The sequence below is a fragment of the Ammospiza nelsoni genome, chromosome 3, assembly GCF_027579445.1.
Source record: "Ammospiza nelsoni isolate bAmmNel1 chromosome 3, bAmmNel1.pri, whole genome shotgun sequence".
In the NCBI taxonomy this organism is placed as follows: domain Eukaryota; kingdom Metazoa; phylum Chordata; class Aves; order Passeriformes; family Passerellidae; genus Ammospiza; species Ammospiza nelsoni.
In genome coordinates this window covers 57,071,202-57,092,550 of record NC_080635.1, presented here as the reverse complement: position 1 = coordinate 57,092,550, position 21,349 = coordinate 57,071,202, and the positions used below count along the sequence as shown (strand labels likewise).

General features: G+C 42.5%; 2 protein-coding genes across 2 annotated transcripts in view; both read left to right on the top strand.

Annotated features, from left to right (window-relative positions):
- Nucleotides 1-10,282, top strand: part of PLEKHG1 (pleckstrin homology and RhoGEF domain containing G1) — a 125,873-nt gene extending 115,591 nt beyond the window's left edge. The window contains exons 15-20 of the mRNA XM_059468270.1: nucleotides 816-854; nucleotides 1,316-1,338; nucleotides 2,201-2,419; nucleotides 3,534-3,641; nucleotides 4,433-6,101; nucleotides 7,063-10,282. Of these exons, the coding sequence (XP_059324253.1) occupies nucleotides 816-854; nucleotides 1,316-1,338; nucleotides 2,201-2,419; nucleotides 3,534-3,641; nucleotides 4,433-6,101; nucleotides 7,063-8,159 (3,155 nt within the window). The 3' untranslated portion in view covers nucleotides 8,160-10,282. The remainder of the gene's footprint in view (nucleotides 1-815; nucleotides 855-1,315; nucleotides 1,339-2,200; nucleotides 2,420-3,533; nucleotides 3,642-4,432; nucleotides 6,102-7,062) is intronic.
- A 1,438-nt stretch (nucleotides 10,283-11,720) lies between these two features.
- The window catches only part of MTHFD1L (methylenetetrahydrofolate dehydrogenase (NADP+ dependent) 1 like), a 144,716-nt gene continuing 135,087 nt past the window's right edge, over nucleotides 11,721-21,349 (top strand). Inside the window, exons 1-6 of the mRNA XM_059469561.1 lie at nucleotides 11,721-11,855; nucleotides 14,446-14,496; nucleotides 14,571-14,624; nucleotides 17,166-17,290; nucleotides 18,317-18,417; nucleotides 19,307-19,431. Of these exons, the coding sequence (XP_059325544.1) occupies nucleotides 11,721-11,855; nucleotides 14,446-14,496; nucleotides 14,571-14,624; nucleotides 17,166-17,290; nucleotides 18,317-18,417; nucleotides 19,307-19,431 (591 nt within the window). The remainder of the gene's footprint in view (nucleotides 11,856-14,445; nucleotides 14,497-14,570; nucleotides 14,625-17,165; nucleotides 17,291-18,316; nucleotides 18,418-19,306; nucleotides 19,432-21,349) is intronic.

Here is a 21,349-nt window from a genome sequence, read left to right as displayed (position 1 = left end):
TGCCTTATGAATAATAGAGATTGGAGAGGTGGTTTTGCTGAGTGAGCTTTTTTTGCCCTCCTAGCTCAAACATTTATCTATAATTACTCTCAAAGACACTACCAATGTCTTTGTAGTTGGGTGACTTCATATTACAGTCCCTGTGTTCCCCTCTTTGTGTCCTTAAAGACCTTTCCAATTTGGTGTGTAACATTGGATATTGGGAATAACTTAAACAAGGCTCATGGGAGTATTGGTGTAATGATTTAACATACAGCAACATTTGTGCTTCAAAAGCAATCAAGTTCCAATTATGTTTGAGGTATGTTCTCCTTTGTTTCTGAGGTGTTTGCACACCTTTGTTGCATTGGTGCTGCTCTTTCTGTGAAAGGAAGAATACAAAATGTTTCTACTGATCAAAGGGCCTCCTATGTAATCTTTAGCTACTTACACTTTCTAAGCCCATCTAAGACTTTGGTACCTTATGCATATTTCAAACAGAAAACCTCTAACACTGCAGTGCAGTAACAGAGGTGATATGGTCTTTTGAAAGCAGGAATCTTTCCATGGGATAAAATTTATGTATGCCTAGATGAATGGAGGGCAACTGCTATTGCATTAAGAAACAAGTATATGCTTTAGTAACAGCTGTAGATTTGATACTTCAACAGATCATCTTTGTGAGGAAATTTTGCAATAAAGAAATTAAAATCTGGCTTCACTGTGTGGGCTCAGAAGCTTAAATTTTTATATACATGTTAAAAAAAAGTTGTTCAGGATGCCGACAGCTTTCTTTGGAATACCACAGTGGGTAAACATGTTGTTGTCTTTTTCAGAACCCTCATCTAGAGTCCATAAAGTTTTGAAGTCAAATGGTAAGATATTTTGTGTATTGTTTACTGACCTGGTGCTCCTGTACTTTGTAAAACAACTGAAGACAGAATCTTTTTACTTGTAACTGTCCCTAAATACATTAAGGGGAGGAAGAGGAATTTTTGGGGGAAAAAAAGCCAAACCCAAAATGTTAGTGTTTAAATCTAATAGCTGATTTTCCACACTTGGGGATTGGTCCTGTAAACATCCTAGGAACTGAACACACCAAGTCTTGGTGATTGTGAACAGTTCCTCAAATCACAGCAGTGCTGCAAAATCAGGGCCTCAGGTGGAACTCTGGTAAAGCTCATGCTGTCTCTGCTCTATCAGAAATCCCCATATAGTCTGTTTGCTCAATTGCTGCTTCATTCAGCCCCCTTTGGGGAATTCCTAATTGGGGTAGCATTAAAACAGGCATAGCCTGACACCAGTTTGGTATTTATTGATGTGTTTTTGTTTTCAGATGTAAGCCCAGACATGCAGAAGGTAAGCCATTTCTTAAATTCCTTGTTTTAGCCCATTCATATGACTTTAGAGCACAGTGTTTACTGGAGAATCTGTATCTTCTTGGTTGTGTTGACCTTAAGAATGAAAACAAACCCATAAATATTATTTAGCATCTCAAATAAGATTACTGGAATGAAAAAAGTAGAAATACAGCTTACTATTTTGGGAGTTTTTAATAAAGAAGAAAATCAGCAATCCATATATGGTTGCGGTTTATAATACAGTCCAATCAATTAGTAGTGCTACAGGATACTTAAAAATACCACTAGAATCAAGGAAGTGCAGTGTATAAAAATAGTGTTTATTCTTTGGCTCATATTACCTTATTAAATACAACTGGAAAGTTTCAACTTAGTCTGACATATAGATATGTATAGATATATATCTATGTAATGATGTATCTCCAAACAGAGCACATGCAGCTTGAGCAGATTGTAATGAACATTTGTAAGTTTTACATTTTCTGTAAGAATTTGTATGGAAATTCCCAGTGCAATTTGAAAGTCTACTTTTGAGTTTCAGGTCTTGGGGTTTTATTTAAGATGGAATTTTAAAAATTGTGTGTGTGTTATAAACAGAGTACATTAGGTATTACTTCATTGTCATGCCATAATATTGAAGCCCAGGATTCGGTGTGAATGGGGTCTTTTGCATATATTTTTTCAGTTCTAAATATTACATGGAAAAGTACTGGTTGTTGTACTTACTTCTTTATAAATCTCACCTCAGTGCAGCTTACTGACTGTAGGCTAAACATTGCCTGTGAGTCTGATTCTATACTAAAATACAGAATCTCTAAAAACTTCTAATCTAAGCGTTTCATGTTTGTTTTTTTTTAAAGCGGATGGGCATTGAAGGAGCCCTGTTATCTCAAGCCACCAAACTAGGATCAAGTGAAGCCCTACTGAATTCTAGGAAAAAGGTTTCACTGGAATCCAGTGGGCTGGAGAGCCAGTTTCAAGAGTCTATTGAACCAGCCTACAGTAGTGATCATGATGAAACTCTTCAGACTTCTGCAACAGAACAGATTGATGCTGATGATGAAGAAGAGTCTGAACAGGTAGGAAAAAGTGGGGAAAAATAATTTTTTTTTTTTTTTTTTGTGGAGAATGGAAGAAGGATTAGAATTATATGTAAAACAGACAGGAATGTGTTGCAAATGTTTACAACTTCCTCTCCTCAGAAACATTTTAATTTAGACTTCACACAATACTCACTTGCATTTTAACAGAGAAGATGTAAAAACCCCTACACAGAGGGAGAAATTCCCACTACTTGAATTTTACTTACTCCTTTGCAGTCCTCCAGCCTGGTTGTTACAGAAAAGTTTTACCTGTTGCAGACAACTGGCCTTTCCTTGTTTCTTCAGCTGATGCCATGCAAAAACCTTTTTAGGCCTCATGCAGAGACAGTGCTTTCAAAGCAAGGACTTGAATATTATACTGAGATTCAGACACTGCTGCATGTGATGGGATGTTTCTTGATCTGTGAGCCTCTGGCAGGAGCTATGAATGTGTGAACTTGAATATGAGAAGTTTTGAGTACGATTTATGAAAATGACAGTCTTTATCTCCTACTACTGCACAAATGGTAGTTTTTTTTCTTACTTGGTATGATGTTTCCACACATATGTAATGCCTTTGAAAGGCTAAAAATCCAACTTCAAAATGTGGCTGCGTTAAAGAATCTAGATTTTCAGTTTATTTGGTTTAGTTGATACTGAGGTCATATCATTGTGTGGCTCATCTGTTTTATGAATTATATGAAACCAGTGATTGAGATTCTTTTTGAAGCTGATTGCATTTCCTCTTTGAAATTACACTATTTGCATTATAAATATTTCATAAAATAGTATCTTGTACCAGTGTAGTGCAGTGACTTGTAATTCCCCCTCTTGCCAACATAAGTAAGAATGAAAGAATGAGTAAGCACAAAAAATACCACAAAAAACTGATACTATTAGCTTAGTGGTTACTACTAGATGTGGCAATTGTACTTTTACAGGTTTTATAAGCTCTGAATATTTCTTGTGGCAGTGCTAACAACTCATAAGCTGCTTCGTGTCCCAGTATAGGTCCCTGGCCTGTTGTAGCTCCTAGTAATTCCTCTGAACCAGACTGTACAAAGAACTGTAGGTTTTATTACCTCTCACATTTTTTTCTTTAAAATCACAGCAAAACTCACTGCAGAAATCAAAAGGGGGAAGAAAAAGACTTAATAGTCAAGCTGCTGAAAATGTTGAAAAACGAAGAAGTCTCAATCTCAATAAATGTGAAATGCAGGTAAGTAATTATTATTTTTTACTTCTATTTTGCTATGCATCATAAGTATGTCAAAGAAATGTTTTCCCTAGGTTGACAGATAACATCATCTTCTGTTTATCAATGTTCATATCATGAAAATATTCATGTCTGTGACAAAAGACTGTTTCTTTTGGGGGCTGGGAAAAACAAGTAGCTAACTAAACCAATCAGCATTAGCTGAAGACAAAAGGAATTGTCTTTCCCTCTCTCCCCCAAATTCTGGCCAGCAATATCTAAAGCATCCTTTATGTTGGCATTAGGGAACATGTGGCCTTGCTGTAAAAACTTACACTAAAAAAAAAAGACATTTTCAATGGCATGTGCTAGACAGCACAAGATTCCTTTCTGCTAGGGTTATAGGCAAGGAAAAGGAGAAGAACAAAACTTTTGGCACAAGCCCAGAGTCAGATTAGCTTAATCCAACTGTGAAACTGCAGAGTTAGCATAAAAGGTTTAATCCAACTCCTGCCAAACAGATTTGCCTTTAATTACTCATGCATTAACATAAGCTACTGTCTTGTATTTGAAGTAAGATGTTATTAAACACCGAGAGTAAACTCTGAGCCATGGTAAGGATTAGGAGGCAAAGCAGTCTGGCACTGCCACCCTGGCTCCCTCACTCTCTGTTGGAGAGGGCACTTGCCCTGCCTATCTCCATGTGATTCTCTGCTGCAGGACAGACTGGCACTGTGGCAGTCCTGTGAAAGAGGGAATTGCTGTATTACTACAGGGATATGCTAATGTTACCTGCAAATTTCAAATCTCCACAGAGCTCCAAGGACCCTTCGGATGAAGAGTCAATGCAGTTGAATACCGATCTTCCATTTCCCTGCGCAGCTAGGCAGCCACAGTCTCCTAGACAGTTCAGCACACCCCAGAGCAACTCTCTGATCATGAATATCCTGGGGGGAAGTACCTCTGTCAGAAACATCTGGACGGACCATCAGATCAGGCAGGCATTGTTCCCCAGCCGGCGCCCACCTTATGAGAATGAAGACGATGAAGACGATTACCAGATGTTTGTACCATCAGCGTCTACATCCACCACAAGCTCAGCTCCTGGTGGGGAAAGGAGGGGTTCTTCTGGCCGTCCATGCAGCTGGCACTTGGGGCAAGTGCAGCAAAATGAGACTTCCAGCCCCACTCGTCACAAAATCGTTAGACGGGCCAGTAGTGCTGGTGAAAGCAACACGTGTCCAGCCAGTGCCAGGTGCAAAACAGGGGAGCGTGGCTCTCGGAGGGAGGTGAAGGCAGCAGAGGGGAACAGTAGGAATGCGTATCCTGAATCTTCAGAGGAGCTGACTATCGATGATATTGAACATGTTTATGATAATATAAGCTATGAAGACTTAAAGCTGATGGGTCTGACAAGAAGAGAGGAGACACACCATGGTCCCCGGAGATCCGCTAGAGACTCTCTGTATGAGGCTGAAAACAAAAGCAGCTCAGATTCAACTTCCAAAAAGACAACAGCAAATCAAAAGAGGACCTCCATTCATGCTAGCAGGGAGGAGATACTGCTCAGTAAAGAAGCACCAACTTCAAGTTTGGATGAGCTCAGAATTATTGAAGACAACATCTATGACACCATACGGCTTCCAGAAACATCTCTATTGGGTTTTAAACATGACTCCTTAAAATCCTCTAAAAGGAGGAGTTTTTTGGAAAAAGACTTTGCATATTGTGACAATCTGCGACATTTTGTTTCTGAGGAGAGTCTGCAGTTCAGCGAAGATGAAAGCTCTTACCATCGTGTGCCCATTGACACTGACTATTTGAGCTTAGTCGATAGCTCCTCCAACTCTGACTCACTGTCGCATAAGTCTGCAGCAGACAAACTCTCAGAGGAAGTAGATGAGATTTGGAACGACCTGGAGAACTACATCAAGAAAAATGAGGAAAAGACAAGAGACCGTGTCCTTGCAGCCTTTCCTGTTTGTAAAGATGACATGCAGGAAAGGCTGCATGCTGGTAGCACACCTCAACTGAGTAAAGATGTAGAGTACTCACTGTCTACTCTCTCTCTGCCAGAAACTCCCATTTTCCCTAAAACTGTGAAGCCCAGGGCTGCCACCATAAGTGAGGCTAATCTCAGGCTTGAGGACACTACACCATGCAAGGAGAACTCTTTTATGAGTTTGAACAGATTTTCCTTCTCCACTGAGATGCCTTTTGTAGATAGTCCATATGAGCCTGTCAGCAGTATTCTGTCCAGCACACCTGCAGAGGGCGTGGAAAATGACTTGGCTGTTATGGATAAAACAAAGAACAGAGTTTTTATGATGGCAAGACAGTACAGTCAAAAAATTAAGAAGGCTAACCAGCTTTTGAAAGTTAAAAGTCCAGAGCAGGAACAGCCAGCTAGCAGACAACAGAAACTGAAACACAAAGATCTTGCTGCTATTCTGGAGGAGAAAAAACAAGGAGGTCCTGCTATTGGTATGTTAAAAACATTTCTGTACAGGTACATTTCTTCAGTAACTTTCAGTGAACTTTGTGTTCTGAACTGGAAGATTATGAATTTTTCGCACCTTGGTCATTGAGTATCAGGATCGTATTTTCTGTGTTACAAGTGAAATTAATTTTCTCAGACTGCTTTAATGTGAATGGTCTTTTATATCTCATTTCTTGTTACTTGATAACTTTGGGAAGAAATAGCAGGGCAGTGGCAGAAAAGAGCAATTCAGCTGAGGCTAGAAGTAGAAATCATGCCTGAAGCACTATTGGTCTCCCTACAGAAAAGCAGTTATTTCCTTTAATAGCATGATCTTTAGAGTTTGACTAAACCAGTATTTTTTCAAGTTGGTCTGTCTTCTAACATGTCACATATATTTGCTCAGGTGCCATTCAAAATCATACCCATAAGCATAAGGAATGTGGTCAGATAAGAAAGAACTGATAATCTTTCTATCAGCTAATGAATGTGTGAAGTCATGGATATGCAACAGGTCTGGAACTATTTTTGTCCATGACCGATTGAAACAAATGAAAGATGGGGAGCCAGCAGACTCCATGCACCAGAGTGTCATTCTTGCTTTCTTGTGATATTTTTTAAATTCCCTAAATATCTTATTTACCAGGCCATTTTTAGAATGTTCTTTTCCATTTTAACATGAAACAAGCAGCATATTATTGGAACCATGTGCTGCATTGTGTCCTGCATGACTGCTCACTGTAGCAAGATATTTTATGCTTCTTTTCCTCAACAAAGTGTACTGAAATGTGATACAAAGGTCTCCAGTGTTTCATGTTACTTTGCAGAGGCCAAATTTATTGACACAACTGAAAGCTTTTCTCTAAGAGCTTTTTAATACTAAGGGTTTTGAGATTTTTAAATTTTTGCATGATTTGCTGAAATGGATTCTTCGTCTCTGCTAAGTCAATTCTCTCTTCTTTCTAGGTGCCAGAATAGCTGAATATTCCCAGCTTTATGACCAAATTGTCTTCAGAGACAGTACGCCTAAGGTCCAAAAGGAAGCCGGGGCTGCTCCTCAGGAGCCATCAGCTGGGAGGTTCTCCACACCCGCATCTCCTCCCCGTTCCCAGCCTGCCTGTGACTGCTCAAGAGCAGAAGATTGGCTTTTGCATTCTACCTACAGTAACGGCGAGCTGGCTGACTTCTCTCCGTGCTCCGAATCCCAGGACCCAAACTCCAAGAACTCATTTACAGAAGCTGGTACAAAAAGCAATTCGAAGGAGCTGCCATCAGCTGGCTCAGTGCCTTCCCTTCAAATTCCCAACCGTTTGCACATCCCGGCGCAAAGGTGGAGTGCCATTATAAGCCAGCCAAACAAAGAAAACTTACATCAGGATCACGTCTATAACTCACTGGGGAGGAGAGTAAGCAGTGTAAAACCACAGACATACAGCAGGTCACAGTCCTCTTCCTCAATAGTGGTCAACAGGTCTGGAGAATCAATTGTATATAATAATGAAATTGATAAGAAAAGGGTCCATTTGAATAGGAACTTTCGATTCAATAGCCATCAAACTCCTGGAATTGCTTCAGGATATACAGGGCCTGAGATGAGAAAGCAGATCCCTGAAAACTATTCAGATATGATTCTGCAGGATTCTCAAAAGGTCCTGAGAGTGAACAGAGCCTCCCCTCTGACAGCACAGATGGCTACTCAGAACTATTTTTCGAATTTCAAAGATTCTGAAGACGGAGAAGGGGATGATGATGACTATGTTGAAATAAAGTCTGAAGATGAGGGATCTGACTTGGAGACTTCTCAGAACCAGACCAGGAAATCAGATCCTAAACTGCGTAACACAGATGCTGTTCCTTCTGAAATGTTCTGTGGCAAAACTGTCTCCTGTACTCCTGCAAAGTCTGCCAGCAGCAAAGACACACTTACCCCATATCTGACTGCTTACAGTGATTCGGATAAACTGAATGACTACCTGTGGAGAGTACCATCTCCTAATCAGCAGAATATTGTCCAGTCTTTAAGGGAAAAGTTCCAGTGTCTCAGTTCAAGTAGCTTTGCTTGATGCTTTCAGTAATTTCTAGCTGTACTGCCTTATCATGACAGAATATATACTAGGACAATCAGTACTGGCATCACGTATTTCCATAATATTACACTATCAGGCATTGTACTGCAATAATGTTGTAAATAGATGCAAAATGTATCTTTTAAAAAATGGTTTAGAATCCTGGATGTGAAAAAGGACATGTGCACTGTCTGGGGTCTCTCTGCAGCACATGTGAGATGTGAACTTCTCATCTCCTACTGAACCTTCACATCTCTTCCTTCCTTAGGTGTGATACCCCCTGATTCTTGCCATCCAACCAGGTGTAATAACAATTGATTCTTAAGCCATTTTATCATTTGGAAACTTTGGTATTTAGACTTTCCAGTTGGTGTCCAGTGTTCTGCATCCAAAACACCTGTATGATTACTCTGCTTGCATACAGGAGCATTTAGCTGGGCAGCTGCTCCTGTCACTGTGCGGATTTCTAAGCAGGGTTCTGGTGATTACACCAACAGGCTACGTGTGCAGTTGCACACACCTTTTTGCACGTTACTTTTCATGAGGCAGATTCCAAGTGTGTGGGACCAATGCATATACTACATTACTTTAGAGCAAGCTTCTTACATTTTAAAGAAAATCTAGTCCTAGTTCTTGTGCCAGGCTGATAGCTCTGTGTCTGAAGCCTCTTCTCTACTTACTGGAACTGCGTAGGAGGCAGAAGACAGACAGTGGAGGCTTTTTATGAGAACCTGTGGATGTGACAGTCCTTGCCTGGGGAATGGTTTTGGCATTAGAAGGGGAGCTGCACTGCTTGTCAAGAGGGCTAGGCCAGTCTTGGTACCTCCAGTGATGGTGGCATTTGTGACACACAATCCAAATCTGAGTGCCTTGTAGCTCAGCACCCAGCTGTCAAAAGCTGCTGGGTAGTGTTTGAAACAAAGCTGTGTGTTACACGCAGTGAGCTGCTGGGCACTTGTTCAAGCCCCAGTGTCAGTAACCCTTTGAGACAATGAGGTTTGGCCAGATTCTTGGGTGAAATGCTAATTGTGGGGCACATTTGGCCCATAGGGTGGTTCAGTGATACTGTTGGTTGAGTGACAAGCTGCAGTCCCCAGGGCATGCATCTCCTGCAGCAGGAAGTGACACTTCCTGACAGAGAGAGGTAAAAGATATCTTTTGTAAATCAGTCCATGCTGACTCTAATCCAATTTATGTACAATAAAAAAGTAGCTTAAAAATGAGAATACATTCCATTCTTTTGCAAATAGTGTATGGAATAAAAGCTGCCGTTTAGAGCAAGGGCAGGCTTTCCAGTACCATCTACACTTAACTCCCCTTCATCATCTTTGTTGCACAGTTTTGGATTCTGTTACTTGAAAACATTGTACCGAAAGGAAAGCCTAGATACATCTACACTGATCACCTTGTGTGACTGTTGTTCTTTTTTGGTGCTTACATTTTTCAGATTACATGGATAAAGCCAGTACCGAGTTAAACATATCAATAAACAAAGGAATTTCATTGAAATACTGTTTTTACTAACCATGTATCACTCCCCTCAGTTACAGAGCACTGTACTTCCAGAACAGCTGTTTATTTACTACATTGGTTACCATGAGGAAAAACTGAAGTTATTAGTGTACAGCTAAATACTTGTAGACTAAGATTTGAGGACTTGAATTTATTAGAACTGACTAAATTATTTACCACACGTATCTTGCATTGGCTAGGAATTGTTATTTTGAGGGCTGGTTGGTCATGGTACTTACTAGCTCGTACCACAGGGATACTTGTTACAGTCAGCACACCCCCTGTGATAGGACCCGTATCTATCTAGTAAAATCCGACTGAAAAATAATGTTGTACATATTTAAGACGCCTAGGTGTAGCAGAGCCCATATTTATTTAATATAGCTTGTAAAGTATTGTAAATATGAATAGAAGGTAAATCTGTGGGCGCGCATCTAGATTTGTTTAAACGGCTTTAGGAGAATGTTTAACTCGCATCTCATGCAATCAATGGAATTGGGAGGGAGGGGAAAAGAACCAACCAACCAGAAAAAAGGGACTTTACTAGTATTGTAACTTCTCCCAGGGACCATTTCATACTATTTTTAATAAACGTTGAGTATGCAAAAGCTTTGGGTGCTTTTCATTGCGGGGCGCGCAAGAATGAAGTTATTGGCTGCAGCCTATCGGAGCTGATGTTCGGGGGTGATTTGGATGCAGTTTTTCTCTTGCAAAGAAAAAGCGGAAGCGACGGCGGGGGAGCGGCGGGGCGGGGAGCGGGGCAGGCGGCGCTCCATCCCCGCCCGCCCCCGGCCTCGCTCCCGCCCCTGCCCCTGCCCCTGCCCCGTGCCCGCCGCGGCTGCCGGGGCGCCCCGGAGCCATGAGGAGCGCGGCGCTGCGGCGCTGCCTGGCCCCGGCACTCGCCGCCGCTCCAGCCCCGCCGCTCCCGCTGCCGCCGCGCCGCGGGCTGAGCGCGCCGCTGCCCCGGGCCCGCAGCGCGGCCGCGGCCGCCCGGTAAGAGGCGCACGTGGGGAGGCAGCGCCGGCTGATGCAACCGGGGGCTGCGATGGTGTGGGCACGCTGGAGGAGGGGTGGCGGGGATCTGGGCGATGCGCCCTCACCGGGTGCGTCGGGTTGGGTTTTGAGGTGGGATTTTGGGGGGACCCCGTAGGAAGATGCCCCCCTTCGCCCAGAAGCGCTGGCGGGATTTGCTCCGGGTTTTGGTTTTGGTGGCGTTTCGGGAGCGGGCAGAGCTGCCGTCATGTGGCGGTGGCTCAGGTGAGGTGGTGCGCAGATGTGTGCCTGGAAAAACGTGTCCCTGGTCCTTTCCCGTCCCAATTCAGCCCTGGACGGGATAGTTTGCAACGACATTGAATTGAACTGGTCCTTGGCTTCTGCAAGGGTAGGAGCTGTCAAAAATCCACTCCAGGCTGTTCTCTGTTTGTCTTCCTTGGTATGGGGGACGGACAGACATATTTCAGGGGGTCTCCTCTTTGCCCACCTGCACCCGCAAAAGGTAACGGAGGAGAGCTGGCCGCCACTTACCCAGAATTTTTTTTCCTGAAGGCATTCCCAGTGCCTGGCTGTCACTAGTTTTTCCAAGAAGTAATGTGGGAAACAGAGCTGCCTTGTCTCCCTTCTGCCAGTGGTTTTGAAAGGCATCCATGAAAGTGGCTGCTCTGCTGCCCAGGGGTTGGTGTAGCCCGGGTTAAGCCCCAACTGTAAAGGCCTCTGCATCTCCCACTGCCCTGGCCAAGGGTATGGGGATGAAGGACCCACCTCACCCAAGAGCTGATCAGACAGCTCACAGTGCTGGTTCCCTTCCCATGGTGGGGCTGGACAAGCCCTCTCATGAATTAGCACAGCCTAGCTATAAAGTTTTGGGCATGCCAGAGCAATGCCCCACATACCTATTAAAAAAAAAAAAAAAAATTAGCCTTTTGAGGTTACCTGCCTGCTGAGCATCAGCCCTCACAGTTCACATCCCACCATAACTTTGGAGATTGAAAATTTACAAGCCCAAGCATTTCTGTTACATTGTTGACTAATCTTGGTTTCTGCCCACTAATGTTTGGAGGATTTATTTTGTTAAAGATTTGCTTGTCACTGTGTTGCAGCAAAGTTACTGACAATGCAAAGAATTCCTTGGCCTCTCTTAAGAGAAAAAACCCCCGGCTTGAGCCAACGCTTGCCATTATTCAGGTAAAGTATGTGCATTTACTGGCTGTGAGAGATCTCCTTTGGTACCATTGTTGTCTGAAACTTGAGAAGCACACCCTGCAGAAAGTAATTTTAATCCTTTTTTATAAAGAATATTGTCTACTTTATTATAAAGCAAAGCAATAGGATGAGGTAGCTCCACCAGATGGTAAATTGCCTTTCTTCAGGCCTGGCAAGGCTTTGCAAAGGAAAGGAACAGTTTTATCCCTTCTTCCTTTTGCCAATATAATCTTCGTTGTTTTAAGTATGGATCACTTTTTCTCACACCTTGTCTAAGCTGATTAACTTAACAGTTGAATTAAAGTAGTGTTCTCAAACCTTTATTTAGCATGAAGCTTTTTTTGCAATCCTGAGCAAAGTCCTTACGTTCCTGAAAATGTGGGCTCCCTTCACTTCCCATCCCTGAAATAACAATGCCAGGATTAATGAAAGACCCTTTTGCTTCCTGTCAGCCATGCTACCTTTGGGTAGCTACAGCTTATCAATGTCTTCCTGCTCTTCTAAGGAGAGGAAAACCACACTAAAAAGTCCCAGTCAGCTCAGAAGGGTTTGTGTGAAATAAGTGTCAGCATCCTGTAGAAGTAGCAGCACTTTCTGATGTGAAGGAATCTTGCAGAATTGAGAACCATTGTTTCACTAATGCTGTGAAGAGATTTCCATTCCACTGATGGTGCAATTTTTGATAGGCAATCAAAATCGGAGATGAGGATTGCTATCCTTGCAAAGCTGAAAGGTGTTCATTAGATTTCTGAAGATTTGAAAGCCACAAAATTAGGAATGTTTATCATTCAGAGGAGACCCACTGCCATGCTGGCAAAAATGTAATTGTCCTGTTTCCTAGGATGGTGGTATTGATTTTGAGTGGGCACACACTCAAACTGACCCAGTAGGTTTTAAAACACAACTGTAAGTATTTTTAAGTACTAATAGTGAATCTAAGTAATACAGCAACAAAGGGTCTTCTAGTGAGGATATCTGAACTGTCTCTCTCATCTCTCACCCTTCCTGATAATTGCATTTTCACAGAGCCCTCTAAGGCTAAAGCTGAAGCACTGCTAGGAAAGCAGTGACCTGTTTTTTCTCACTCCTGTTAGTCTCCATCCAGTTGCACCATGATCTGGAATAGGACTGGGATCTACTCCAGCCCAAGGGGTCTAAAGAGGATTCCTTTCAACCACATTTGTCTCCTGGGTCTGGTTTTCTGCATGGCTACATGCATGTTTAGTGCTGGCACAATAGAAGGGATGTCCCTCTTGTCCCTGTTTACCTCACTTGGTCTGCCTCATGAGGTGCCTGTAGGAGCATGTGGCCTAGATCCTTCTGGGTAGGATTCACCCAAGCTCTGTTCTCCAGCTTTCCAGTCACTCTGACTCTGGTCTGGTTGTGAAGACTGAAGCAGAGCCTATTTTAAATGTGTATTTGTTGGTGCAAAGAAAACTTGCTTTGGTGTTGCAGATGTTCTTGCATGCTCTGCTCTACCAGTAATGTGGGCAGAGCCTTGATTTGTGCTGCTCCCCATGTGCCACATCTGCCCAGAGGAGCAGAGGGAGGGCAGGGAAGTCACCTCCTTTACTTGTGAGCAGCAGCAGCTGGCATGACAGGGCACCCCCTCTTCTGCAGGGCTGGGAATGAGGAGCTGCAGGCTGAACCTGCAGTGGAATGATTTTAGGACTGTCCTTTTCCTCTTGAGTCAACTAAATCTGAATCAATGCCAAAACTGATACCTCTGTTGCTTATTATCCACGTTGAACCTCGGCTGAAGCTATGCAACAGCAAAAAATGATTGGGGGTGCTTCTTAATTTTTTTGATACTGAAAAGTAAAGCATCAGGATCATGCTTAACAGTGGAGCTGTTGCCCTGCAAAGCTCAGCAAAGCACCACTGGCTCCCCTGCACCTCCTGCCCTGCCCTTGCACTGTGCCAGCCCCTGTGCTGAGCTCTGGCCTCACCTGTGCTCCTCAGTGGGTTTTGATAGGAGCTGGTTTAGGGCAGGGACTGTCTGCACTCACACAAGGTAAGTGTTCACCTGCCAGTGCTGCAGGGACATTACAGGGGACAGTGTGGTACCACCAGTGGCTCCATCCCAGTTAAACTTCTTGAGCAGTCAGTGTGGGGGCACAGTCCCACATTTACTGTCACAGGGGAGGAGGTGCTGGGCTGTCCCTAGAACTGTCTCTTCTTCCTTGGCACAGTGTGAGCTCTGCACAGTGTCCTCAGTGCAGCAGCTTCTGTGCTGCCACTCAGCACCTGCTGCCACACTTGGGAAGTGGGATGCTGGTGGTGCAGTGCCAGGAATGCTGGCAGTGCAGGGAGGGATAGAGGGCAAGCCCTCCTTCCCTACCAGGAGTTGTACCTCTTCATGAAGTTTGTGCTTTTTCATCTCTTTTTTTCACTGTCAGCAGTCTTGAACTATTTGGGATTAACATGGATGGCCTTCTGCTTCTTTCTTAGAATTGTTTCTTATTAGTTTAGACACAGACATTGTCACTATGTTCCTTGCATAGATGTGCATTAATGTATTCATTTTTAAAATGTATTGTTTTAAAACTCAGTTACTGTTTTGTTCCCCAAGGCACATAATGACCAGTTGACTCAAGAAGCAAACAAGAACTTGGCCAAAGAGGTAAGCATTAGCTGATACATGTGTTAATCATGAGCTACTTGCCTTTGGTAATTTTAAGTCTTTTCTTTCAACAGATTGGTCTACGTGTTATTCACATCTGTCTTCCTGAAGGCAGCACCAAAGATGAGGTAACTGTAGTACCTGAAAGAGCCTTCCTTTTCCATTTTTGTCAAAAACTTCTATTTATTACTGACATTCATTATTATTTTGATTGACCACTGGTAACTCAAATTAGGCTTAGGATTGCCTTGGTTTAAATAGCAAATATTATCCTCTTACTGGCAAGAATGAAAAAAGAGAATTAATGGGCATGTCTGCTGTTCCCTGGCAAGCTGGGGTAGATTTAAGAGTCATGTTTTGGGTTTGTGCTTGGTGTTTAACTCCATACCAGCTCAGGTATCCTGTCTCCCACAATTGCTCTTCTGACTGTACCTGATTATTACCCAGATTATTCAGGGAAATTATAGATTACATGATTATATGGGGAAGGGAGGGGAAAAGAAGGGGGTGTTGAATTTGTCTATTGATTTTTTAATGTTTCAATTGTGTATTAAAAAATAAACATCCCCCCCAAATAACTAGAGGCCTGAATTCTTTGCCTTGTTGAAGGTGCAGAACTTAATATCAATTATGTTTTAAATATAGAAAACCATGTGAAAGTTAAACAGTGAAGGAATGTATAGTAGAAGATGACTCTGTTATCAGCTGGCCTCCTTGTGCTTGGCAAGTTTGATAATCCTGCAGGCTTGTGAGTTCTGTGTACTCTTTTGTTTTTTGGTACACTTTGTTCTTAAAATGTTACTGCCTTGCAGTGTAATCTCAAGAACTGCTTCCAAATACATTAAAAGGAATTTACTGTGAAGTTTTGTAGATTATGGATAGTCAGCTACCCATTTAAAAAGAGTGGGCTTTTGAAATGAAAAACAAATACACTTTGTTGTTGGAAAATGCATTTTATCTGTTGAGTAATATAGCAGGAAATATGTAAAATACAGTGACTGTGCAGCAGTAGTTGCAGTTAGTTTGAAGTCGTATCTTAGAAGTGGCTTGGCTGTGTATTTAAAGAGAAAATTGGGGTATTTCTTTTATTTAAAGGAAGTTATTTCCAATAAAATTTATCATGATTTGCTGACTGTCTTGCTTACTCACTATGGCAGGTTTTTTTCATCTGCTAAAATCCACATCTCAGTTGTGTTCCCTGGTGTGGGAAGGTGGGAGGGATTTCAATACCATGCACATTTGGGTTTTGTCATAACTTTCTCTGTACAATAAAGGCAAGTTAATACTATGCTACTTTACCCTGCATGAGTTATAAGTAATTTAAATGCTGTGATGATGGAAATCTGAATTAAAGTAAGATGCAATTAAAATGGAAAAGTGAATTACTTTTCCACGAGGCAGAAATACAGCTTGAGTTTTTAATTGTTCCGTAGGCCCTCAGCATTTTGTACTATATCAAAGGGGTTTTTTAAAAGAAAAATGCAGATATTTTCTTGTCCATATACATTCACCCTTTCTAGTGCAATGTATACCAGTCCTGTTGCTGTCAAGTGCCACAGGACCTTAAGAGATATGCCTGGTTTTGCCCCAGGAGTCAGGAAACTAAAGAGGCATTTCTGTACCAGTGACATGCTTTTGTAATCTGTGTTTAGCATGAAAGTAGTGTGTTCTCTTGGTTCAGAGTTGCAGCTAATCTAACTCCTGCCTAGTTCCTAGCTTAAGGTTGATTGCATATCAAGTGTTTGGGTAATAGAGTTCACAATTACAATGAATAGTTTAAAAGAAAAGCATTTTAAAAAGGCATGGTATTAGTTAAGGGAAAAAAAAAAAAACTTATAATCCTTTACCGTTGGATATTAATCCAATTCTATTATAAAGCTTTATGGTGCTTGCACAGTGGTTTTGTAATAGGATGGGAAGACATGCTTGCATGACATTTCTCACCTAAAAAAACGTTTGACATGTTTTGTTCCTTTGTATTCTTTCTGGTCACAGCAGAATAGCATGAATCGGCATTATATTTTGGAGAGGAGGGAATCAAGGGTCGGTAGGACAGTCTCAGATGTCAGATATGACCAATTATAAACTACTTGAACTTGCATCTGGTTCAGAACTTGAACTCCATAAACTTCTCTGTGGTGCCTTTTCAGCCTAACAGTTCTTCACAAGGCAATTGCCAGCTCTTAGGATTGGGGTGTTTTGAGAAGGAAAATTGTTAACCATATATGCTGGTTTAATAAAATGATTTTTTTTTCTTGTATAATTGTTCTTTCACGTGTTACAGCTTTTTGTCCCTCTATTGGGATGTGATCTGGTCCTGTTTTGCACTATGTATTAACTCAGGTGTCCTGTGTCTGAAAGCGACTTCAGAAGCCATTACAGTGACAGGCTTTTGCTGAGGTTTGGAGTGCTGAAACACAAACTGCTTTTGGCAGCATAATGTCACATAATATGTGTTTGCTTTGCAAGATGTTTAGAATAGAGTCAGGGTGGCTTAATTTGGTAAGCCACTGATAACAAACTGAGTAGAGCTTTTTCATTTGGAATTTACAGTAATAAGCAGGTGGCCATAAAATAATTGAAGAAAATTTACAGGTTTTACCTCATTCTAATCAGATTCTCCTTTTATCTGTTGTTCTGATCTTTAATGTTTTTTATTAACTTCCTAGATTGTCAGTGAAATCTTGAGGCTCAATGAGGATCCTAACGTGCAGGGCCTTGCTCTTGACCTCCCAGAAAGCTTATGTAGCAGTAAGGTATTAAATGCTGTGAAACCAGAGAAGGATGTGGATGGGTAAGTGGAGCACTGAGAAATAATGTTAGCAGGCACAAGCCTGATGGCTCTGTAAAATCAGTTTTCTACTCTGCTTTTCATTAATGAATTCCTCAGTCAATGTGTCTAGCTGTGCTATTGAGCAGTGATAAAAGATGCCTCTGAATCGAGAAGTCTTTTGCTGAAGTAGTTTTGGGCATTATCTTTTTATTTTTTACATAATGTACATTCAGGGCATGGTCCTTTCAAAGAAATAAAAAAATGAAATCTTGATTTACTGGTGATACTTAAGGTATTTCATCACTTCAGTAATACAAGTGGTAGGCACAAAGTACTGAATTTTCACAAGAAGGATTGATGGGAAAATTGCAGAGAGGTTTTAACTTCCTTACAGCACTCTCTTGTGGTGAGAGAGTAAGCTATAATAGTTTGGACCCATTAGCACAGATTTCCAATCAGTGTTGAGTTGTACTGCTCTCAGAAGAGACCACTGGTGTAATTTAGGATTGTGAGTTATCATTTTGCTGCTCTTGTAGCCTTCCTGCTCTTAGCTGCAGGCTATTACCATTTTTTTTATCCCACTCTCTTCTTTTTTTTTTCATGTCAGGAAAAATATCTAAAAATCCTTCAAAAACCTTTCCATTATGTGGAGTACAGGATATTGTCAGTATGGGAACACCTCTGTTGCCCCCTCCTAGGCCAGCTTGTCTCTGGCAGCCAGTCTGGTCTCACTGCAGCCTCTGAAGTGCTTGTGCCCAGTGTGCTATGGGTGACATGGTGACAAGTAAAGAGCTGCCTGTGTATCCTGGGATTGTGTTACCCATTCTAACTCAGATCCCTTTCCTGGCCTCTCTTGAGGCTCAGTGTTTGTCTAGCTGAGGTGTGGGATGATACAAATTAGCTGCAGTACATGACTGCCAAAGGATTTGCTTTTGTGAGAGATGTTTGCTCTTGGGATTTAGCTCTTAGCCATGTTACAAGCATTGCTGGGGATTTATGCTACACAAGCTCTTTTTTATGTTAAATTTCCATATTTTTCCACTGCAGATTATCCAGTGTAAACCTAGGACGTTTGGTACATGGTGATGTCTGTGACTGTCTGGTTCCTCCTACAGTGTGTGCTGTGATGGAGCTTCTTGAAGATATAGGTGAGCCCTTCTATCACAATCATTACATTAATTTTGGCCTGTTTTAATCCTGGCTATGAGCCAAATATAATCTGACTTTGTTGTGTCTTCTCTTTTGTGTTGCTTTCCCACCTGACATGTATTTATCTCCTGCTAGTGACAAGGTGTCCTCCTGCTCAGTGACATTTGAATGCTGTATTTGTAGAAACAGGCCTCAGGCCTACAGATTTTGGGTATTAGGCAGGGGTTAGCTGCCATCAGGAGGTTTAATTTCACTGAAGACACACAAGACATGTGAGTCTTCCAAACAGAAAATACAGGCATCACTTGGGGATTTCACTTGATTGTCTTGATTAGTGTGAGGAGTTGGGGAAACCCAGGTTTGCCTGTAAATTGCTGCTGAGCAAATCCTTTGCTTTGGATTGTGCTGTGTCAGTGCTGACACTGAAATGGCAGATTTAAACAAGCAGGTTTAGTGTGTGTGAAGACACTGTTGGTTTAAGGCAGTGTGTCAGAAGTTGTCTCTCTTAAAGTGATTCATAACTGTTGAAGCGAGCATTTCTGTAGCAGAACTGTAAACAGGAGATTAAATGTACTTAGTAACAAATATGAATGAAGGGGTTTGTGCAAAAAAAAGCGAGAAGAACAGTATTTGCTTACTAGAATTTAGAGAGTCACCAGGAAACTCCTTAAGACCTGTGCTTGCTGTCACTGCACGGGCTCCAGAAGTGCCAGCTGTGCTGCACAGCTGCTGTGCTTGTGCAGGCACAGGGCACTGTCCTGTTCGGAGCCCCTCTGCAGCCCCTTCTGCAGTGCTGCAGCCCAGGGTGGCCTGGGGGAGCTCCATGCAGCTGCTGGTGCTGGTGCCCTGCGCTGGGGGTGGCTGAGAGCCGTGCCTTGTGTCAAACAGGTGGGAAGAAGGTGCTGCTGGTGGGGACACACGGGGCACAGGGAGCTGCCCTGCAGAGCGTGCTGCAGCGCCGCGGGGCCGCCGTGCTCAGCTGCCACTGGGGAGCCCCACAGCTGCAGAGTGAGGTGAGTGCTCTTCTGTCTGTCTGGCCTCATCCTGCATCCCCACTGCCTGCCCACCTGACAATCCTGCCCTCAGCTGCCATTCCCAAGGGGGAGACTCCTCGTGGCAGTCACAGGTGGCACTGGGGTTGCTGGTAGCCAATGTGGATTAGGGTCTTTTCTCCTTCCTGCTTGCTCAGAAATAGTGCAAACACTGACCTCTACCAGAATATTACATGTAACAGCAGATGCTCTAACTTCATTATTTTACACCAAAGGAATCCAACAAACAAATGTTTTAGCTCTCCCTTTTGCTTTGTCTCTGTGCAAGAGAAATGCCCTCTTTTTTTCTTGTCCTGTGATACTGTCATCTGCATGAAATTACTTCCACTGGATTTGTGTTCTAAAGGTTTGAAAGTGTTGCTGCTCTTGGAACAAAGAAATCCCAATCTTTATCTTTGAAGAGAACCGTAAAAGAATTCAAAGAAATTCAGGAGCCTTAAACTGAAGGATTTACATGATCTCCATGTCTGCTTTTTGCAGAACTTTTAGACACAACTTAGAAGTTGGTATGACTTCCTGTGGAACGTAACAGTTTGTTCCTTAGTCCCAGATTTCACAGAATGCTCCAGCTGGGGTGGCATTGTCCTGGGGGCACGTGCAGCAGGGCACAGGCTCGGTGCTGGGGACAGCTCTTGTTTGGACAGCCCGAGCCGCAGGGTGGCAGCCAAGGCAAACCGATGGTGTCGGACCGCAGGAGGCGCCGACAGGAGCAGGAAACAAATCCGAGCAGCTGTGATAGAAAGTTCTCTGGCACACCCGTGTTTTCACAGCTGTGGATGTTTTTGCCAGGCCTGTCTCAGCTCTGGGCTTTTAAGTGACTGACAGCACTTAGGAAACATATGGCGCTCTGGGAGATGGAGTGCTGTGAACTTGATCCTTGCCATGTCTCATTCCTCAGCTATTTCTCACTGCTTGGGGCTGTGCTAGAGGACTGCTCTGGGCTGGATGGGGTGGGTGACAGGGTGGCCAGAGGTGTTTCCACTGGTTCACAGCAAAAAATCTGGATTGGGCCCAGAGCTGCTTGTGCAGTGCTGTCAATAGCTGGAGAGAATTCTGTTTCTTTCCGTCCAGATGCTTTCCCATAATCATGCTTTGCTTTTTGGCATTCCCCATAGCTTACCTCTTGGATCAGGCCACTGATGGGAAACAGAATGGGAAGCCTAAGTTTGAGGCTTTGTGCACTTAAGTCTTCCCAGGTTCATTTTCACTTTTGGCAGTAAAAGAGTTTGTACTTTGCCTGTGGGACTAATCAGCAGAGCTCAGGGGAAACCTACCTTCCTCTTCCTCACCTGTGAACCTGGAGCAGCATGTCACCAGTAATCCCAGAGCTGTGCTGAACCTGTCTGGATGTCACTCTGATAGCTAACTCTAGTTCCTTGATAAAATCTAATGCATGCAGGGAAAACTATCCTGTTTCATATTCCCAGAAGCTGGAGAGTCAGAAACTAACACAAATTTCTAACCAAACAATGAAGTACTGTAGCAACTTGAATTTGAATGACAATGTTGTTAGATAACATGATTATAGAATTTATATTCTTCTGCTTGTTTAAAATGCTGATTATGAAAAACAGGTTTAATGTTCACTAGGTTTCTTCTCTTGATTTTTTTTTTGTTATTTGAATTTCAAGTAAGAAAATGTGTTAGTTGATGTTAAAGTTTTTCAAAGACTTGAAAGAACCAATTCATGTTTTGTTTTTCCTACACAGTACAGTAACTTTTCCTTTCTCTACGGTGCCAGTTTGTGTGCAGTTGTTTGGAAGTATAACCTATGGTAGCATAATAAATTCATTTAGGAAGTGAGGGATAAACTTATGAAGAGTAGGATTTTTTCACTGAGATGCATTTGTTTTGCAATATATACCAGGAAAGGAGAATT